Source organism: Manis pentadactyla, chromosome 15 (assembly GCF_030020395.1).
Source record: "Manis pentadactyla isolate mManPen7 chromosome 15, mManPen7.hap1, whole genome shotgun sequence".
Classification (NCBI taxonomy): Eukaryota; Metazoa; Chordata; class Mammalia; order Pholidota; family Manidae; genus Manis; species Manis pentadactyla.
Genome location: NC_080033.1, coordinates 16300485 through 16322711, shown reverse-complemented (window position 1 = coordinate 16322711; position 22227 = coordinate 16300485). Strand labels below are relative to the sequence as shown.

Sequence of the window (22227 nt, the reverse complement as noted above, 5' to 3'; positions counted from 1 at the left end):
TTGGCAGGAGTGGAGTCTCTGTTATGCAAGAAGTTTCAGAAGAAGGCAAAAATAACACGTCATGAAAAACCAGAAGGGTTTTAGGGAAAGAAGAAAACTTGGTGCACCTTGAACTTGGCTTTGGATGTTCAACAGCAATTCTTCCCTTTTCTCAAGGTCTTTCTTGGAGAAGAGTTCAGAAAAAGGAATCATGAGTCATGAGGACATTTTTGAAGAGTCGTCCCCTACCCTCTTACACAGTTGGAGGGAGGTCAGAGAAGACCGGACATAATGTCCAATCCCAGTATCACAGGAAAGGCTGAGGTTAGCACTTCCCAGGGCCACAATCTAGCCTAACTTCACAGATTCTTAAGGGGTCTGAGCACTGGAGCCACAGGCATGCACAATGGGCAATGAATGAATGGCCAGTGTCATATGAACACAACCACACATCCACTCTTGAGATAAACCAGGACACAACCACATAGACACCTCCACACTCTCATACACAATCACAATCTCACACCCACGAAGAAGACACAGTCACACGATCCCCCACCATGACACACAAAGTCACTCTCACATAGTCCCAGACTTCCCACACCAATACCCATAAATGCCCCATACATACACAATAACATACCCACTGGGAGGACCCATACAATCATTGGCGCTCTACTCTGGCCCACTCAGTGCTAACCAGTCATAACTGAACGTAACTCTGGAAACACACACAGTCACACACATAGGCAGACAACTCGCAGTTGCACACACAGCAAACATTTCAGACACACCCTAAGGAAGACAACAGGGATACACACACAGTGTCACCACACCAAGACACACAATTGCACACAATACCATATATAGCCACAATATAATGCAAACGAAACCAAACACCCACCTTAGAGCCATGTAATCATAACTGCACAGACGTCCATACCCGTCGTGGTCACAACTACACTCACACCCAAGAACAAGAAGTACAGCCACATACACAAGGCTACAAGCAGTAATCACCTCCACAGTCACAAGGACCCCACACCCCAACACACAGTATCACACATGGTTTGGTTACACAAACACAAGACTTACCCCCTGGAGATAGGCAGTCACAACAACCCGAACACATACGTACACACACACACACACACACACAGGCACCCACACCTGGTCACAGTCACAAAGACTCATTCAGAATCTGGCATCCTCAGCCCACTGCCGCCTGAGCGCACAGACCAGAGACTCTGGACACGCACTCGTCCCCGCCCCGGACTCCCAGACGCCTCACCTTCTGCCTCCCCTTGGTCGCGTCCGGGTCCCTGCGGAGCTAAAGATCTCGCCACGACGTCAAGGGAGACGTCGGGCCGCTGGGGACTCTGGGAGACGTAGTCCAAAGCCAGACAAACCACAGACAAGATGGAGTCCTCGAGCCTCAAAGCCTAGGTTTGGCCCGTTTGACCATACGCCCGGGAGGCTTCCAAAACGGAGCCCACGCTCCAAACCTCCCACTAGGCTTGAGCTGATCTTCCCCCAAGGCAGGACTACTCACCCCGAGAGCCCCATAATCACAAGAAGAGGCAGCCAAGTTCGTGCGGGAGAAACAGAGACAGAGACTGTATCGACCAGCAAAGCCTTAAGGAAAGTGTAGTCCAAGGCCGGAAAAGTGGCGTTGCTGCAGACAGAAGGTAATCAGATACCACTCTGGGCCTGGTCGCAGTGACCGTGCGGGCCGCGTCGCGAAGACTTATGGGAGTGCTCACTCACTCTCTGAGTGCGCAGGCGCAGCGCACCGAGTGGACATTTTGGTCTTTGTCCGCGGGTCGATCCGGCCCCTGGGTCCACGTGGCGCGAAAGTAGGAGGTGGGATGTGGGCGTCTTGGGCCGGTGGGGTCGGGGAGGTTGAAGGGGAGGATTTCGGGCCTATTGGGGTGCGGCGCGGGGGCGGAAAGTGGGTTTAAGACCGTCTGGCCTACATGTAGAGTGGGGGTGGGAGCCTCTAAGGAGGGTTCGAGCTTGTGTGACCCGAGAAGTTTGACCGGATGTTCGGGATTATCGAGTGAGAAACTGTGTGGGTGCCGAATTGTGTAAGGCTGCGTCTGTGCGGGAGATGTAGGAGACCAGCACTGAGATGATATCTGAGCCGCACTTCCCTTGTCGAAAGTGCTGATAATGACAGTGCCATCTTCCTGAATTGTCCGTTTAACTTGAAGATTTGAAGGGGGAAAAAAGCTAAGTGGTAAATAATTTAAAACTGGCTTTTTATATAAAAACACATTCTTAATTGGAGCAGAATGCAAATCACCGCTTTTTCTTCCTTTTTTTAGCATGAGTATTTCAAAGGAGCTTTTTGTTAGGGGGAGCCTGCTTCAGACGATCTCAAATCTTTGGAGGTGTTTTAAAAGGGCTGCTATTAAGGCCTCGGCTAAAGATAAGCGTTATACTTTGAAAAGCAGTGTCGTATAGCGCAGAAAGCCCACGATTAGGGAGTCAAGGGTTTGGGGTTCTACGGTAGGCACAGTTCTTATCGTTCTTTGAAGAAAATTTCGTTGCTGGAATGCTTACCCATGAGTTTGGACTACATTCCAGGTATCCTAATCTTAAACGAAACCCAGCTTGTATGTATTTTGTGCAATAATGAAAAAAATGGCTTCTGTCTGCAAAAATCCCTTTTTTTAAGGAATCCATCCAGTCATTCTTCCCATCGTTTTAAATAAGTGAGTTAAATAATGGGGTAACAAGTTAATATCTACAAATCAATAGCCTTCAAATACATAAACAACCAGGGAGAAGACATAATATAAAACCACTACTTAAAATAGCAATAAAAAAATATTGAGGAATAAACTTAAGAAATTTGGAAAACTTAGAAAAGAACTTTTAAAAAGTGCTAAAGGTCACAATGTGAACAAATAGATAAGCCAGGTTTTTCAGTAGGAAGACAGAAGTGTGTGCAAACTTAATCAAATTGATTAATTGTGGTCCAATAAAAAGTACAGTTTTTTTCTTTTGGAATTAGATAAGCTCATTTTGCACTATATATGGACAAATAGACAAACTAGAATAACCAGTAAAGCTGAAAAAGAAAAGCATTTGGAGTGTGGGGAGGTAGGAGCTCAATGATAAAATTTTTAAAAATAAGTTCTTAGAAATTAAAATAGTGTTACTGCCAACACAAAATAGGCCTATGAAGAAAAGTTGGGCAATATGTAACTACAGGTGTAATTTCTTTTTGACCCAGCTATTTCACATCTGGAAATTAATCCTACAAATGCACCTGTATTTTGCTTGAAATTGTATGATGTACAGGGTTGCTCATAGGAACAGTTGGTGCCTATTAGTAGGAGATAGGTTCGATAAAATGATGGTGTATCAACACGGCAGAGTAATACGCCGCTGTACAAAAGAATGAGGAGGAAGCTTTCTATATACTGACGCTGAAAAACCTCCAAAAATGTATTGTTAAGTGAAAAAAGCAAGGTATACCATGCATGGTATGCTTGATTTGGAGTAAGAAAGGGGAAAAATACTTATTTTCTATTTTAAAAATGAAAAAAGATACACAAGAAGCTAAAAAAAGTGGTTGTCTTTGTAGGGGGTAGTGGTACTAGAATAGATGTGGTAAGGCAAATATCTTTTTGTTTTATAACTATATAAGTTCAGGGTTTTTTTTTTTTTTTTTTTTTTAAAAGGTCATAGGCCATGGAACCAGGCTGCCTCTGTTAACTCTTGCCAGTTTCAGCCTCAGGGACCTTAGGCAGGTACTTCAACTTGTACCTTATTTCTCCTCTAGTAATGTAGAGAAAATAACAGTATCTAATCCACAGGGTGGTTGTGCAGATCAATGAATTTTAAATTCTAAAGAATAGTGCCTGGTATGTAGTAAGTACCAGGTAAATATTAAATAATAGCATTATTACTATCTATAAAATAATACCTTCTCAGAAAATAGTACAGCCATTTGTACTGTTGTGGTAGAAATTTTTGAACAATGCAGATATGTAGATGCTCTTTCATGTTTATAAACTTTTTTTTAACATTTTTATAACGCATGAGGAAGTTAGATTTCTGTGTTCAAGTCACATTCATCTTTAGAAACTTGTCATTACCTTCTTCATGAGATTTGATTTGTATGATGGTTACTTTATCATGGTTTTAATTCAGAAACTCTGATGATATTTTTAGAAAATTCCAGTTATGACTTATTTTTGGCTAGAATGCATCAGAGATATCTTCAAATTGTACAACATGAAGAGAGACATACTATAATGACTGATCCATCATTAGTGATTGGTTTTTTCCCCTTTATGACCTAACAGTAATCTGGTTTTATTTATAAACTGTAGTAATGGTTTTATTTTGGTACATACAAATGTCTCCCCATCAATTATTTAATGGATAGTTTTAACCTAAATAAATAATCTTTGGTGAATCAGTAATTTCTTCAGGGATTGCAAAGTGATTTTCTAGTTTTTCATTCCTTTTACATTTATTTGATTGCTACCTTAAATTTTCCTGGTTTTTGCTTCTCGAAGCATCATTTTAAAGTTGTGTTCTAATAACTGCAACTACTGTAGTTGTATTATCTATTCTATATTCGAACAGTTGTAGCTAGTGAACTCTCCTTAAAGCTGACTCCTCTGTCTCAGTTTAACTTGCTACCATTTAACTTTGAAAGCTTTCTTGCACTCCAGGCCGGCCTTTTACCTTCCCTTCCAGACTTAGAATTGGCCATTTCTCCAAGGAGCTCTGGTTCCTTTATTGGAGAATGGTATTAGAGACCAAGTTCTGGGTGCTGGATGTTCTCCTTGCTCAAGAGGTAACACTGTTTCAAGGCCATTTTAGTGACCAAGCTAGAAAATCTATTTTTTAAAAACATACCTTCATGTTAGTGTTTCTAATTCAGTTTAAATGATAACAGTATGTTTACCTAATAATTAGCTCCTAATTGTATTTGACAGTAAAAATTTTGAAACATGTTTAACGGAAATACTTATTTTCTTTGTTTTATATTGCAGTATTAAGAAAATGTTTTCAAAATAACAATACTGATACTTGTAGTAACCATAAACACACTGTATCATGTTACTTTTTCATGGATCTAATTGAGAACCTCTTGAAGACATTTTTGCAAAATCCCAATTTTGACTTAATTTTGGTCAGAACGCATCGGAGGTGATTGTCAAATTGCGTAACATCAGGAGAGACATACTGAAAAATTTCTTTGTAGCTGTTTTTGTCCCTAGAATGCATCCCACTGAAGATGTGTAGTCAGGGTTGTCCGTTCTAAAGTCATTTGAAATCCTTTCTTTGAGGAAAACATTATCAAGTTAATGTACACTTGGGTATGTATGTTTCAATTTGTTTTCAAGTTCAGGGACTTTAAAAAAAAATTGAGTGATTATTTTAAAAGTAATGCATTTTTATGATTTAACAAAAAAATGTATCTCAGAGATACCTTGTCTCTGCTCCCCCCTACCCCTTGCAGTCTTCTTGTCCCAGTTAAGTATATTATGGGTCACTATATTTATTCTCTCCTATCCCCCACCCTCTTTACATAAAAGGTAGTGTACTATATACATCTGTTTCTCACTTCCTTCACTTAAGAGTATGTCCTGGAGATCTCCTTTCTTAATTATTATGTTTTTTTTTCCTTTTTAACAGTGTAAATAAGATGCCATTGTATGCATGTACCATAGTTCAGTCAGTTATACATTTTGTTGTTTGATACTTGGCTTGTTTCCAATCTTTTGTTATTACTGACTACAGTAATAATTGTTTTTATCTGTCATTTTGTACTTAAGCAGGAGTATCTCTAAAGTGAATTGCTACAAACGCAATTGCCCATATAGCTAGGTACTTACTAGCAATGTACAAGAGCACCTTTTCTCTTAGAACCTTGCCATCAGAGTTCAGTGTTGAATATTTGATTTTTTGCCAAAGGCATGAGTGCAAATTGGTATCTCACTATAAGTTTAATTTACATACCTTATTATGAATTGTGGTTGACTATCTTCCATGTGTCTAATGGCCATATCTATTTACCTGAGAACTGTCTGTTCATATCCTTTTCCCCATTTTTCTATGGCTTCCTTTTTCTTTTTGGAGCTGTTAATGTTAGGTTAGAAAGGTTAGCTGTTAGCCATATGTGAAATGAGTTGGGATTCTTTTTCAAGTTTTAAATTGTGTTTTGATGTTCTTTACAGGCATCTTTTTTTAAAAGATGCAGAGTCAGGAGGTTTTTATTTTTATGTAGCTAGGTTTAGCAATCTTCATATGTGGTTACAGTCAGACTTAACCACTCCAGGTTTCACCTCTACTTTCAAATTCTTACAAGGTTATGTTTTTTATAGGGTTTCATATTTATAATCCATTTAGAGTTTATTCTGGTGTGTGATAATTAGGTGTGCATCCAGGTTTATCTTTTTACAATTGGCTACCCCATTTCTTCCAGCACCATTTATTAAAAGGTTTTGGCTTTACTATTTTAAGATTCCGTTTGGATCGTAAACTCAATTCTCATATGTATTTGGTCTACTTTGGTCTTTATAGTCTCATCCATCTTCCAGTCTGTATTTGTGTACCAGTACTTCTCTTTTTATTATTGAGGCTTTATAATTACGTTTAGTATCTGGTATAGCTAGTCTCCTCTTACTGTTTGTCCTTTTCACAGTTTCCTAGCTGTTCTTGCTTTTTATTTTCAACACAAACTTTAGAGTCAGTTTGCCCAGTTCTAGGGGAAAAAATTATTTTTATTAGTATTTTATTAAATTTACAAAATAATTTAGGAGAAAGGGATCTTTATGATTTAATGTGTTCCGGTTTCCTTTAGGGTCCTCTGGAGTGTTAAAATTTTCTTCATTAAAGTTTTAATACTTCTTACTAAGTTAATTTCTAGGTATGTTACTTTTCTGTTGCTATTAGAAATGGAGTCATCATATATATAATTTCTATAAATTTTATTTCCTGCTTAACTGAATTATTGCTTATAATTATATTTAATAATTGAGTCAGTGGATATCCTTATCTTTATTTGGAATTTAATAGAAATGCTTCTGATGCTTTGCATTAGATATAATGCTGGCTTTTGTGGTCAGATAAAGATAATGATTACCTACATATAGATTACCCATGCACCTAGGTTTCTTGGGATTTGAGTACAAAGTTTCAGGCTGAGTTCACTGTTGTTGTTGCTCAGGTGCAACAGCTGAGGAAGATCATGTTAATCAAGGAAAACAAAAATCCCTGCAAATTCTGATACTTCAGTCTTTTAAAAAACAGAACAAAAACAAGATGTCTGGTAAGATGTCCATTCCTATTGTTTTCTTTCCATTCCCTCTTTTTGAGTGACCGTTTCTTTGCACAGTTCTTTTGTTTACTTTTGTGTTTTTTCATAGCTTTGCTTCTTGAAGTTCTTGTGTCTTTTTTTTAAAAATTCATTTTGTTACATTGTTTCGTTTTTTTATCTGCTTTAGCAGTATTTTCAAGGTGAATTTACTTAACTTTTGGAAAATTACCTGTTGTTTTCACTATTTTTCTTATAGTATCCTTGTATGGACACACAAAAATATTACTTTATGTTACTTAATGTTTGTATGAGAGAGGTTTTCCTAGACAAGTACCAGGAAAAAGCAGGCACAGTAGCATTCTGTGCTTCCAAGCTCTTGTGCCTTTTCCAGTACTTAAAGCAAGGGACTTCCCCACCTCTGGCTTGATGATCCTAACCTGGGTGAGGCTGACATTTATCTCCATCTTTCTGTTTTCCATAATTCTGCACAGTACTTGCCTTCCAGGATGATGCATGCTTCTAGAAATTGCTAAATCTGAGGATACCTCACTCCCAAGTACTTTTTATTTATATTTATATTTTGCTATCATTAATGTACAGTTACATGAACGACATATTGGTTACCAGACTCCCCCTATTATCAAGTCCCCACCACATACCCCATTATAGTCACTGTCATCAGCTTAGTAAGATGCTATAGAATCACTACTTGTCTTCTCTGTGTTATGCTACCTTCCCTGTGTTGAGGAACCTCCATACTACTTTCCATAAGAACTATTTTACATTCCCACCAGCAGTGTAGGAGGGTTCCCCTTTCTCCACATCCCCCCCAACATTACACATGCTAATCATAATGCCCCTTTTTCCCCCTTATCCCTCCCTTCCTACCCATCCTCCCCCATCCCTTTCCCTTTGGTAACTGTTACCCTTTTGGGTTCTATGAGTCTGTTGCTGTTTTGTTCCTTCAGTTTTTTCTTTGTTCTTATACTCCACAGGTGAATGAAATCATTTGATACTTGTCTTTCTCTGCCTGGCTTTTTTCACTGAGCATAATACCCTCTAGCTCCATCCATGTTGTTGCAAATGGTAGGATTTGTTTTCTTCTTATGGCTGAATAATATTCCATGTGTATATGTACCACATCTTCTTTATCCATTCATCTGCTGATGGACACTTAAGTTGCTTCCATTTCTTGCTTCTTGTAAATAGTGCTGCGATAAAATAGGGGTGCATATGTCTTTTTGAAACTGGGCTGCTGCATTCTTAGGGTAAATTCCTAGGAGTGGAATTCCTAGGTCAATTCGTATTTCTATGTTTAGTTTTTTGAGGAACCTCCATCCTACTTTCCATAAGAACTATTTTATATTCCCACCAGCAGTGTAGAAGGGTGCCGCTTTCTCCACATCCTCGCCAACATATGTTGTTGTTTCTGTTTTGGATGTTGGCGATCCTTACTAGTATGAGGTGATGTCTCATTGTGGTTTTAATTTACCTTTCTCCGGTGATTAGGGATGTGGAGCATCTTTTCATGTGCCCTGTTGGCTCCCAAGTACTTTTTAAGCCTACTTTTCTGCTTCCACCTACAGTCCTTTTCTATTTAATCTAGGTCTTTCATCAGTCCCTCTAGGGTGAGGCCTCCTCATGCTGTAAAGAAATATTAACTGCAGGTTTCTGAACTCTTTAAGTCCTTGGAAACCCCGTCAGCATTCCCAGTTATTCCTAGGCTTCGTTGGGACTTCTTGTTTTGGCTCCCTGTTTGGGTCTGCATTTGGTAGAGTTACATGCAGTTTGTTTTTTTATTAGACTCAGTTTTAACAGTTCTCTCTCAGTGTGAATCCCTCACTCTGAGAATGAATATGTTAGTTCTGAGATCTATTACCTCAAAAGACTTCTCACCATTATCTAGTCTTAACTGTTATACCTACCACACTGTTGCAGTGCCTGCACCACTTCTGCTGTTTGGGGTGTTTGGGCTACACTTAGCTGTAATTTAGAGTGAACATATATTCTCTATATTAGTTTCACTAAAGATGTAGTGTATGGATTGGCTGCCTGTTGTTCCTTCTCTTCTGCCATTATTCTTGATGTTTTGTATGGTTTTCAGAAGTACTAGAAAGAGTCAAAACTAAGCCACCGAGCTCCTTTGAAACCTTTCCTGCCTCCTTGACTGTTGGTATTCCTAGGATTCTCGCCTTGACCATCTTCACATACTGTGTATATTCTCTATAAGCAGTCATAGTTACTGTGACTTACATACACTTATATTCCACCTATGTGTTCGGCAGCAGTAATATTCTGACAACTGACAAATTCCTATTTCCATTCAAGGCCTGTTCTGAATTCCTCACGTGTATGTGTAGTTGCCTACAGATTCTGCCTCCATGTTCCTCAGAAACCTGACACTCTCAATCCCTGGAATATCAAACTTGATCTCCTTTTTCCTGCAGGTTTTCTCCAGCCAACTCACTCCTCATGTTTCTCTCATGTTTAAATTATTCTTTAGGCATTTCATGTCTTCCACATCCCAGTGCAAACTGGTGACTAAGTTTTGTCAGTACACACAATATACTTTGTATGTGTGTCAGTAGTAACATGTTTAGGATTTTACATTTTTTATGATTTCAGCTGTATAGAGAAGTTGGAATAATACACAGAAGTTCCTTATATTCTTTTTTTTATTACAATTTTTTTTATTAAGGTATTATTGATAAACACTCTTATGAAGGTTTCACATTTAAAACAATGTGGTTACTACATTCGCCCAAGTTCCTTATATTCTTTTACCTAAATTTACCGATCATTTTCATTCTGGTGGGGGTTTTTTTTTTTGCTTTATTTTCCCTTTTCTCATTCTCCAGATATGTGTGTGATTTTTTTTCTGAACCTTTTGAGACTAAGTTGCACACATACTCCTTTTATCTATCTGTAAATACTTCAGTATGAATTTTCTAAGAACAAAGACTTTTTTTGTTATAACCACAGTACAGTAATCAAAGTCAGAAAAATTTTAACATCGGTACTATTATTTGATCCAAAGTCCATATTCAAATTTTGTCAGTTGTCCCAATAATGTCCTTGAAATTTTTTTTAATGAATAGATGGACATATGTTTACAGGACGTTTCTAATACATAGTTTTCATTCAGAGTATAATAGAACCAAAGTAAGTATTAGGACTCCAGGAAAACTTCTTGAATTTTTATTCCTGAATACTGTCAGAACAACTTCCTATGCATTGTATCCTTGTGGCTTAGTTCTGATAGGCATATGTTGCTGTAGTCACAGATATTTCATCTGGGAATAAGGGGCATAGTTAAAATCTCAGGAATCTATGCAGGGGTGTCATGCTACAGGGCAATGGCAATTAGTCATATAAGGTATGAACAGTTTTCCTGTGTAACTAAAATTCTGAAAGTAAATTCCTTCCCCCCACTCCCATTTTTGTCGTGTGGAGACCAAAATGGCGTAATAAGGGTATGGCTTTGAAATTCAGAATTCAAATATTCTTAGTCCCTTTGCTCATGCAATTGTGGGTGCTTTAATCTCCCGGGCAAAAGGTCATTACTTTGTTCTTCTTCACAGGGTCGCTTCCTTGTGTGTCCCTGGAAACTGCACCTTCATCCTTCAGAAAGCCTGAAGCCCCAGGGCATAGCCTGAGTTACAGAATGACACTTTGTCCCCAGCATTAACATTCTAGTGCTGTCATTTCCCCAATAGCAGGTTATAAACTGACCAAGCTGTATGTGAGCCTCTGTTGGAATAAGAAGACAAACTGGATGGTGGAGAAAGAAGTGAAAAGGAAATTTGTCCAGGTGAGTGAGTGACAACCTGGCGTGTCACAGTTGTTCAAGTCAGCCTTGATGTCTCTAAAATGCTTTTAAGGGTGTTTTTTACAGGCACTAGTTTAGGAGTATTACTTGGTATGAATTATTTCGATAAATGAATGACATTTTGAGTCATCATTTTTTATGTTTTAGTACTCTGTTTCTTTAATCACATTATAGAAGGGCCAGGTTCCCCTCTAATCTCTATTCTGGATGTCAGTACTTTGTACTTCAGTCTTCACTTGTACACTGCATCTGTGTGGTTGTTATCTTTTGTTGATAACTTCACGCTCACATCCTCTAATGTGTGTAGATTGCTTTTCTCATGCATTGTCTCTTATAGGTCTTAAGTCTTTACCTATTGTCTGACATTTAAATTTAGGTTGTTCCCAGGCTTATGTTATTAAAGATACAAGTACATCCATACTTGTTTATATTGCTTTGCAGGAAGATGCGGATACCACTACATAATAATTTACTCTTCAGTGAACATGCTGAGTAAAAGTTATATTTATTTATAGATTTGATGGAAATGGGCACAATGTTCAAAAGGAAAAAATCAATTTACATTTCTACCAACATAGTATTTTCATACATTGAATAAGTATATATTGAATATGTATTAGGCACCATTTCAGGTACTGAGGAAATGTCAGTGATCAAAGCATTCAAAAATTCTTCCATTCTGAGGCCTGTATTCTAATTGGGGAAGACAGACAATGAGTAAATAAGTAAAAATATATATTCTATTAGATGGTGGGGTGAGTGCTATGGAGAAAAATAAAGTCAGGAAAACTGGCATAGAGAGGAGGGCCAGTTGGGGTTATATTTAAATAAGTTGGTCAGGGGAAGAACTCACTAAGAGGATCACATTGGAAAAAAAGAAGTGTGTGAGAGTGGGGCATACAGTATTTGGTGGGAGAGCATTGGAACCAGAAGGGACAGAGAGTATTAAAAGCCCTGGGGCTTGCTGTTCAAGAACAGTTATCAGGGCTGTGGGCTGCACAGAGTGAGCAAAAGAGAATAAGAGTAGGTTTCGCTAGGTGATGGGCCAAACATAGATTTTGGCCATTACTTTCAGTGATTTGAGAGACCATAAAGAGGTTTTAGTCTAAGGAGTGAGAAGATCAGAGTTAACATTTTGGTGGCTGTATAGAAAATAAGGTATAGGAGTCCACAGGTAGGAGATTAGTCAGAGGCTTTTGTAGTAATTTAGGTAAGAAAATGGTAGTTGAGCTAGTGGCAGATAGATTGTTAAGATATTTTAAAGGAATTCCTGACAGGATTGGCTAATAGATCATATATCAGTTATGAGAGAAAAAGGAGTCATTGATAACTCTGAGGTTTTAACTAGAAGTGAATAAGATAGAAAGACATCTACTGAGATAGAAACACCAGGAATTTTGGGAGCTTGATCAAGAGTCTTCTTTGGACTTACTAATTTTGACATATTTACTGATCATCTAAGTGTATGTTCACAGAGGCAGTGGATATACAAGTCAGGAACTTAGGGAGTTAGAAAGTTGTGACCTCTTCTGCTTTTTATACTCGGGAGCTGCTTTATTAAAAAATGGTGTCTCTGCATTTCCTTGCTCAGTTCTACTTTATCTACCATTCAGGGATTCCAGTGGTTTTACCAAATATGCATCCAGCCTACGTTTCTGGATTGTGTTGTTACAAACAAAGACTTGGTGATTTGACCCTGGAGGCTGTGCCTTAGGTTTTAAATAGATTGTGCATGACAGCTGTTCTTGAAAATGAGTGGCAGCTGCTCACCCACATCCTTTCTCATAAGACATTAGAATTATAGCTACTTCCTACTCTTACCAACAATGCATTTTCCTTTTTTTTCCCATTCCTCTTTCTCCTTCACCAACATGAAAAGTAGGCAGAGATATCTTTATTTTACCATTTTAGAAGAAAGGATCTGTTTATGTTATGTTTGAGTCAGTGCTCTAGGAATTCGCTCCCACTTTTTGTTTGATTGGTGCTCTGATGATCTGAGATGTTACCTTTCTAAGTTTTTTCTCATTCTCTGCTTTTTTTTCCCTCCTTCCCTTTGTCCTCTGACTGGAGGTGACTTCTAGAATACCGCATTCTGCCTTTCCTCCATCCCTTTATAAATTAATTCCCAGAAAGGACTCATCTATTCTGAAGTTGGAAACCACTTTTTCTATAATATTTTTATTTTGGCACCTCTAGCTTTTCTGTCTTGCCCACTGTAATTTTACCTGTTTATCAATAGCTGTCTGACTTTTTCATCCTTACTGTGTCAGACAGTGAAATCATAATATTCTGTCCAAATCAGAGATTTCAGCACAGTATTTTAGGCCCAGAGGTTACTTCAAGCCAGTTTAATATTATGTTTGGATTATTTATTTTCTTATGGTCCTTGTAATATGGTCAGTCAAGCCTTTAAAAAGATATGCTTCAACATCTTGTCCAAAAAGAGGACATATTACAATTAAAGAAGAGTACAGTGATCTCCTATATACCTACTATGTAGATTTGATAATTGATGTTTTGCCATGTTTATTGTTTATGTGTGTCTAAATCCCTGTGCATGCTCATTATATGTGCTGAAAACACTTTACTCCTATGTTTTCTAAAAATAATGACATTCCTTGCCTAACTAAAATACCATTATCACACCTTAGACAAATAGCCATAATGCCCTAATGTTACGTAGTATTCAGTCCGTATTCAGATTTCCTCAGCTATCTCCAAAATACCTTTTATTCCTTTCTTTAAAATGCCAGAATCCAGTCAAGGTTTAAACTATAGATTGGGTTTTGTGTTTTTAAATCTTTAAAGTCTAAATGATCCTCCCCTCCTTTTTTCCACCTTCACATTGCCCTCAGTGTTAAAAAAAAAAAAATCTATGTTCAGCCATTCAAAGGAAAGAGCAGAGCCATTAATGCTATCCAGCATCTCAGGTTATAGTTAGGATGTTAAGGTCTGGGTACATACAAATTTGTGTTTAAAAGTATTTCATATGAAACATATATTAGGGAAAGTGAATCTGACTGTGATTAGAAGTTCAGGGAAAGGTACTTAAATAAGAGATAAGAATGAAGAAATCTTTTTAGATGTATGTTATTGGAGCTGCTTTCAGGAAGTTCTGTAGATTCTGAGATGGTTAAAAAATAGGAGAGGTCAGGCTAAGCCATGAGGAACATAATATGCGTAATTGTGACTCTGGTTGCATATTTAACATGTTTGGCATGTTTCTTCCTCAGGGCCTTGTGCACTTGTTTAAATTCTGCTTAGAATGAATGCTCTTGCTCTAGATATTGGTAGGGATCACTCTTACTTGCTTCATATCTTGACTCTCAGAAGCCACCCTATCTAAAAATTAAAACTTTACCCTTTCCCTAATTTTTTTTCCAGAGTGCATAGAACTTTTTAACAAACCATCTCCTTTGTTTATTTAATAGTCTGTGTCCTCTGGAATGTAAACTTGAGGGCAGAGAATTTTGTCAGTTTTGTTCAATACTGCTTATCCCTAGAGCTTAGAACTGTGTCAGAAATATAGTAAGGAGAGGGAAAATATTTGTCGAATGAATAATGAGAAATGTTTTGAGTAGGACTTTTGGTCCTGGGAACTTCTACATTTATTTTTTAATAACAGCTTTATTAAAATACAATGCACATAACATAAAATCCATACTTTAGGGTTTGGATAAAAATCCAAATTCAGTGGTTTTTAGTATATTCACAAGTTGTACATCCATCACCACTAATTCCAGAATATTTTCATCACCACAAAGGAAACCCAGTACCAATTAGCCGTTATATTCTTAACACTTGAGGACCACTTGAATCTTAAAAGTTCCTGTAACAAGAAAAAAAAAATCTGTAACTGTATATGGTGACAAATGTTAGCTAGACTTACTGTAGTGGTCATTTCAGTGTTTGTATATTTGCAGTGTATACAAATATTAAATCATGTATACCTGAAGCTAATATTATATGTCAAAGATACCTCAGTTTTAAAAGGTTTTAAAAGAGGATTAATGGTAAATTTTAAGTTTTGTGGATTTTACCACAATTAAGTACAAACAAACAAACTCGAGGATCCCCACAGCTGGTTTATGTGGATATTAGTGATATTTACCTTATTTAAAAGGAAAATGGAAAACTTGTAAGAAATACTTATTTAAAAATAAATAATCCTATTACATGTAAACTTAAATATTTTTCTTAATAAAAATAATCTTCCAAAATTAAACAATTTAGTGAGAAGAGTGACCATTGTTTTTCATATTTGTAAATATCTTTACTATTTGACTTATTTTTAAGACAGCTGGATTCTCATTTCTGATTGAAATAAATGAAAAAATGTGGCTTCACACAGAAGTAGTTAGAAAGGAGAGAAGTATTTCTGTAGCTTTTTCAGATAATTGTGGATATATTTCTTTGGTACTACATCAACACCTGAAAAATGGTAATTTTTTTCAAGATTAGCTGCAGTGTGTGGAATCTGAAACTTGTATCAGTATATTTTTTTGTTTTCTTACATAAAACCCACTTGTCTGTCTGAAACTGAATGGATCTTTTACCCATACATGATTTCATACCATACTGCATTGGTTGATTGAGTTATGCAGATCTTTGAAATGTTGACATATCTTGTTATATGATATCAAAACAGCATATCACCACCACCAGTCTCATTAGATAAGTCCTTTAAGTATTGGGAACTTATAACTCTCATGGCAAAGGATACAGGTTTTCCAAAATTCTAATTTTTGCTTTGTTCCAATTTTTGCTTAAAAACTCAAATTTTATCATTCTTATCAATGGTTGTTCTTGAAATAACTGTCTCCTTTCTGTCTGAAGAAAGCACCTGCCAAATAGTACCCATCTGAAAAATCAGTTGTAAGGCAGTTGTTTATTAATTTAGTAAATTAATAGTGCTCCATGAAAAAAGTGCCCCATGAAATAAAATAAAAATGGTGCTCCAAGAAAAAAGTGGCAGTTTAGCTCACAACTTAAATGATTTGACCAAGTGCTTTTCTTTGAGACAACTATCATTTTTTGGTGTACAACAGAACTATATGTGAGATGTATAAAATTTTATTCTTATGTATATTTTTTTCCTTTTTGTGGAGTTGATACTTGTTTAGTTTTCTGTATTTACCACAGACTCCCCTGTTCTGTCCTCAGAATAGTTAAAAGCCCTCTCAATACTAGTTTCCATGTGGTCAAATGTATTGGGAAATTTCTGGTTTTCCCTGTGGAAATACTACTCAGAATTTTTATCCTGCTCCAGTCTAGACTGGCTGTACTTTCATCTGATAGTCAGCTTTTGTAGTTTTTTTTATCACCATTATTAAAGAAATTTTCTTCATTGTTTTCTCTATGTTACATCTCTTTTTTGGGTGCTGTATCTATAGTCTTCTCTGTCTACTAATTTTGGTGGACACATCATCTAATAGCATCCTGAGAGGAAAGGTATATTTGAAATACAATTTTTGAGTATTTGCCTATCTGAAAAATGCCTTTGACTGTTCCATTAAATTGATAGGCTAAGCTTAGAACTTTTCGCTCAGAATTTTGTCTTCTAGCTTCGCAGATTCCTGTTGAGAAATTTGATGCCATTCTTACTTCTCTTCCTTTGAGTGATAAATGTTTTTTTCTGAAAACATGGCCTCTTTACTCTTTTGAAATGTCAACAGTAATGTGTGTAGGTATGTGTCTTCTGTTATTTTTTGTGTAGGGTACCAAGTGGGTCACCTAAGTGTAGAGATTCATGACTTAGGAAGTTTCTTTGTTGTTTGAATATTTTCTTAATTATTTTCTCCTTTCCTTTCTAGAATTTGTTTTACTCAGTTATCATATTAACTAGGTTTATCCTTTGATTTTGTCCCTTTTTGGTTTTTTTTAGGTATAATTGAAGTACAACATTATATTAGTTTCAGTTGTACAAGGTAATGAGTTCGTATTTTACATATTGTGAAATAACCACTACAGTAAGTCTAGTTAACATCAACATAAGTAATTACAGAATTTATTTTTCTTGTGATGAGAAGTTTCAAGAACTACCTCTTAGCAACTTTCAAATATGTAACACAGCATTATTCACTATAGTTGCTATGCTGTACGTTACATCCTCATGACTTACTCTATAACTGGAAACTCATACCTTTTGATCCCCTTTAACCATTTTGCCCACTCCCCCCACCACCTGCCTCTGGCAGCCACCAATCTATTCTCTGTATTATGAGCACATGTGTGTGTGTGTTTAACATTCCACATAAAAGTGAGGTCATACAAGTATCTGTTCTCTGTCTGACTTGTTTCACTTAGAATAATGCCCTCAAGGTCTATCCATGTTGTTACAGATGTCAAGATTTTATTCTTTTTTATGGCTGAATAATAATACATTGTATGTATACCATATTTTCTTTATTCATCCATCTGTGGACACTTAGGTTGTTAATATACCTTGGCTCTTGTAAATAACGCTGCAGTGAACATGGGTGCATAGATCTTTTTGAGTTACTGTTTTTGTTTTCTTCAGATAAATAACCCAGAAGTGGAATTGCTGGCTTTATATGGTAGTTCTGTTTTTAATTTTTTGAGGAACTTCCATTTAATTTGCTCTATTAAAGTGTCTACCAGGAAATTATACTTGTTGTTTGTACTAATATTTTATTGGCCAAACAGCCATGCCTGAGTTTGTTAGGGTGAAGCAGTGTAACTGCTTCTGCAGTAAGAAGACTCTGTTATTGGTGAATGATAATCCAGTCTACCTTCCCTGTCCCAACCCAGTCTCAATTCCTAAGGGAACTTTTTGTTTCCTGCCTTCAAAACTGTTATTTTTCACTGATAAAATAAGTATCTTCTCATAACTATGATGAGTTTTAGGGTTCTGTTTGCTGTGTATTACCTTTATTTCCTCAGGCTTTCTTTTTTCTCTTGATGTTGATCTTTCTTGTTAGTGGAGTTTTTCAGATGTGTATGGAATATTGGCTATATAGTCATATTTAAGGATGATTTAGTAAAAAGTGATTGATAGCTCTTTTGTTTCTAGATACTTATAGTTATCTGGTAGGCTTCAATGGATCAAAGTAAAATGCCTCATGGACCCAGGGTCTCCTCCCTGCAAAAGGGTTATATTACTGCCTTATCCTTTCAGAGCCTGCTCACAAATATATACACTGGTTGCCAACTTTTGGCCTCAGCTGCAGAATATGCTAGAAGTCTCACTATATTATGTATAGACTTAATCCCATTGATTTCAGTATAGCAGTCTCCCTCTGTCACTCATTTGCTGGCTGTCCTTGAATCTGGAGTTTCTCTGATTAAATTTCTGCAAAGAATAATCTCCATTTCATACAAAGGAGTAGTCTTTTCTCCTCCTGACTGGGAGGGTAGAGGTCTGATTGCATCTTGTACAGTCTTTTTTCAGCCACCATCTTTCACTCTTTTTGAGGTGCTTAATTCCCTCCATTTCCTGAGTCTTTCTGACATTTTGTTGCACAAATCAGCTTGCTTGACATTGGCATCCTCTTCTGTAGTACTGTTACACATCTGAACTTCAGCTCTGCTCTCTGTAGAAAATCTTCATGTGCTTTACATTACTGAAAAATTTAACTCCCATGTGTATTGATGTCCCTTATCCTTTTTATTTGTGAGCTTGTACATTTTACCTTCTATTGTCATTTTAATGGGGCTCTGGGATGAAGCAATTTTTGGTTATTCCTTTCCTTTTCTTAGGCATCCCAGGTAAACATTCTCAATTTTATGTTGTTATCTTTTTATTCTATTAGCTAATTGCTCAGTGTTTGTTAGAATTTGCTGAATTATGAAATGAGAAGTTATTTTTCAAGAGTAATCTAAACTTTGTGTACCCATGAATGTTAATTTTCTAGAGTTTCCTTCTCAAAATTTAGTTGGGAGTTATTGGTCATGAGGATTCTTTAATAGTGTGAGTTGGGCTACCAGAGTTAATCCCAAAAGCACAATCTGTACTTTTACTATTAGTAAAAGACATGAATAACATAAAGCTAACATTTATCGAGACTTAACATTTGCCAGCCACAGTTCTACGTGCTAATTTATACATTAATTCTTTTGAATGATGGTTCTTTGTACTCCATTTTAGAAGAAGCCTGAGAAGAAGATGAGCAGATAAAGAGGAAGCAAGACTTGGGAGGCAAGTTGCATCCATCTCCAGTAAAGTACAGACTGAGAAAAAAAGCAGTGAATATAAGAAAATTGGAAAAAATACTTCCTCTGATGTCAGACATTATATATTTTAAGGCAACACCTTTTCAATATACCTAGAGTTTGAAACATAATTTAGACTTAATCATAAAGGAAGTTGTGTAGGAAAGAATCATCACTTTAATTAGTTTGTAAGTCCTGCTACAGCTTACTCTATGGTAATCTCCTTTAATTTTAAATCTGCGTGGAAATGCCTTCAATTAAAAAAAATTGAACCCCATCTGATATCTGAGCATTCACACCGGAGAGAAACCTTGTGAATTTACTGAATGTGGGAAAATTTTTACTCACATGTCACACCTCATTGTATGTAGAGATCAGGCTGAAGAGAAACCCTGTGCTTCTAAGGAATATTGAAAAGCCTTAAGGTAGGTGAAAAAATCTCATTGAGCAGAAGAAAATTAGAGACAAATCAGTGAATGTAACAAAACTTCATTGAATATTAGAAAATTCATACTCATAGAGAAAGCTTTGTGTGGCGTATGATAAAAGTTTTCTCTTGAACCTTGTTCCTCTCACCACATTTGAAAGGCCATACACAGAGAAGTCCTATAAATGTAAGAAATGTGGAAATACCTTCAGCCAAAAGTAAATCTTCATTCAAAAAATTCATACTGGAGAGAAACCTTGTGAATGTGGGAAAACTTCCATTCAGATGTCACACCTCAGTCATCAGAGAATTTGTAGTGGGGAAAAAAACTCCTTTGCTTGTAAGGTATGTGGGAAAGTCTTCAGCCACAAATCAAATCTCACTGAGCATGAGCATTTTCATAACAGAGAGAAACCTTTTGAATGTAATGAATGTGGAAAAGCATTCAGCCAAAAGCAGTATGTCATTAAACATCAGAATACCCATACAGGAGAGAAGCTTTTTGAATGTAATGAATGTGGAAAATCCTTCAGCCAGAAGGAAAACCTCCTTACCCATCAGAAAATTCACACTGGAGAGAAACCTTTTGAGTGTAAGGATTGTGGGAAAGCATTCATTCAGAAGTCCAACCTCATCAGACATCAGAGAACTCACACAGGAGAGAAGCCCTTTGTATGTAAAGAGTGTGGAAAAACCTTCAGTGGCAAATCAAACCTTACTGAGCATGAGAAAATTCATATTGGAGAGAAACCTTTTAAATGTAGTGAATGTGGTACAGCTTTTGGCCAGAAGAAGTACCTTATAAAACATCAAAATATTCACACTGGAGAGAAACCCTATGAATGTAATGAATGTGGCAAAGCCTTCTCTCAACGAACATCGCTTATTGTACATGTGAGAATTCATTCAGGTGATAAACCCTATGAATGCAATGTATGTGGAAAAGCCTTCTCTCAAAGTTCATCTCTTACTGTGCATGTAAGAAGCCATACAGGCGAGAAGCCCTATGGTTGTAATGAATGTGGGAAAGCTTTCTCTCAGTTCTCAACCCTTGCTCTCCATTTGAGAATACATACAGGTAAGAAGCCTTATAAGTGTAGTGAATGTGGGAAAGCTTTCAGCCAGAAGTCACACCACATTAGACACCAGAAAATTCATACTCATTAAAAACCTTGTGAATATCTTGAAAGTTGGAAAGCAAGGGGATTTGCACTTCAGAAATAGCCATTTCGAAGGAAAGCATCACGAGTGAAACAAGCTAAAAACTAATGGGACATCAGAGGATTTATACTTTAGAGAAAGACATTTGTATGATAAAAACCCTGTGCCCAACAACAAAAAAGCACAGGTAGTGCTGGAACTGTGGGTATGTTTCCACTAAAATTGAGAATGGAAGACATCCTTATAATCATTGCTATCTACATAGATGTGGAGATCTTTACCAATGTGATTTTAAAAAGTTGCAAGTACTGGGAAGGAAGAGATTTATTGAGTTAACAGAATAGAAGAGATTCTGGAAATATCTATGCATTTATTAGAATTTAGAATACAGTAGATAAGGAATCAGGAGGTGAGAAGATAATGGAACTATTTAAAAAATGATTTGGAGGCAACTTATCCTCCAAGGAAAAAAAATGGACGATGAACTATATACAAAGGTAAGATCCTGGAGGATTAAAAAGCGAATATGAAAAAGCTGTATACAAAAATGGTTATGATCTTGGGAGTAGGAAAACATTTCTTATAACAATTTACCTAGCGGTTCTACACTGTTTGTATGCTTAGAAAATAAGTACCAGGCTATTTACTGTGGCATGATTTGTAGTAATCATAAATCAGAAACAAATGCCCACCAGGAACAAAACGGTAAATGCTTATGATGGAATGAATCTGTGTATCTGTAAAAGGTAACATGAGATCTACATGTATTACAGAGAAAGATCTCCAAAATCATGTTGAGGGGGGAAATGAAGTTGCAGAATGACACATATGACATTTTTGTAAATTTGAATTAAATCTTTCCTCATAATTCAGTACTATATATTAATAATAGATATATATGTATGTTATGTTTTTAAAATGTTTTTGAGATGGATTGGAAGGATACAGATAAAACTCTTGACAGTGGTTGCCTGTGACGACTGGAGAAGGGAAGGGGATGAGTGGGAGGCATAGGGTAGGGATTAAGGGGGACTTACGTTTTATATATAAACATCCATTTCTCTTAAAAACTAAGACTGAAGGTAAATATAACAAAATACTGGATAACTTTCAATTGTGGTATATGGATATCTTGTCTTATTTTTTGTACTTTTCTGTATTTTAAATTTTTTCTCATTACTAAGAATGGGGATGAGGATGGGAACACTGTACCTGTAGAAAACATGTTCTAATGGATTCATTCCCAATTAAATACTAAGCTTTTTATAGAAAATATTTCTAAAATTTTATCAATGATGAGTGGATGGATTTGCTCTGTGTAATTTGAAATTATCTATTTTACTAAAATTAAAAATGGCAGAATAACCCAAA

The 22227-nt window shown here is 36.6% G+C and overlaps 2 protein-coding genes across 16 annotated transcripts in view; one reads left to right on the top strand and one right to left on the bottom strand.

Moving 5' to 3' along the window:
- Positions 1-1674, bottom strand: part of ZNF565 (zinc finger protein 565) — a 33607-nt gene extending 31933 nt beyond the window's left edge. For 5 of the 8 annotated variants that reach the window (XM_036885793.2, XM_057493483.1, XM_036885801.2 and 2 more), the window contains exon 1: positions 1271-1400. The gene's annotated coding sequence lies outside the window, so the exon portion shown is untranslated. Of the gene's footprint in view, positions 1-107; positions 163-1270; positions 1403-1531 lie in introns of those variants that run through there. The other 3 variants (XM_036885795.2, XM_036885794.2, XM_036885797.2) reach the window with 3 other exon arrangements.
- On the top strand, positions 1482-22227 carry ZNF146 (zinc finger protein 146). 8 transcript variants are annotated; one of them, XM_036885838.2, is made up of 3 exons: positions 1482-1667; positions 10987-11078; positions 19204-22227. In XM_036885838.2, the coding sequence occupies exon 3, from the start codon at positions 19981-19983 to the stop codon at positions 20860-20862; it is 882 nt and encodes a 293-aa protein (XP_036741733.1). In that variant the 5' UTR covers positions 1482-1667; positions 10987-11078; positions 19204-19980; the 3' UTR covers positions 20863-22227. The 8 variants fall into 8 exon arrangements, with proteins under 8 accessions (XP_036741733.1, XP_057349483.1, XP_036741732.1 ...); XM_057493500.1 differs by having other exon boundaries at positions 1528-1667; positions 10849-11078; XM_036885837.2 differs by lacking the exon at positions 1482-1667 and adding an exon at positions 1696-1842.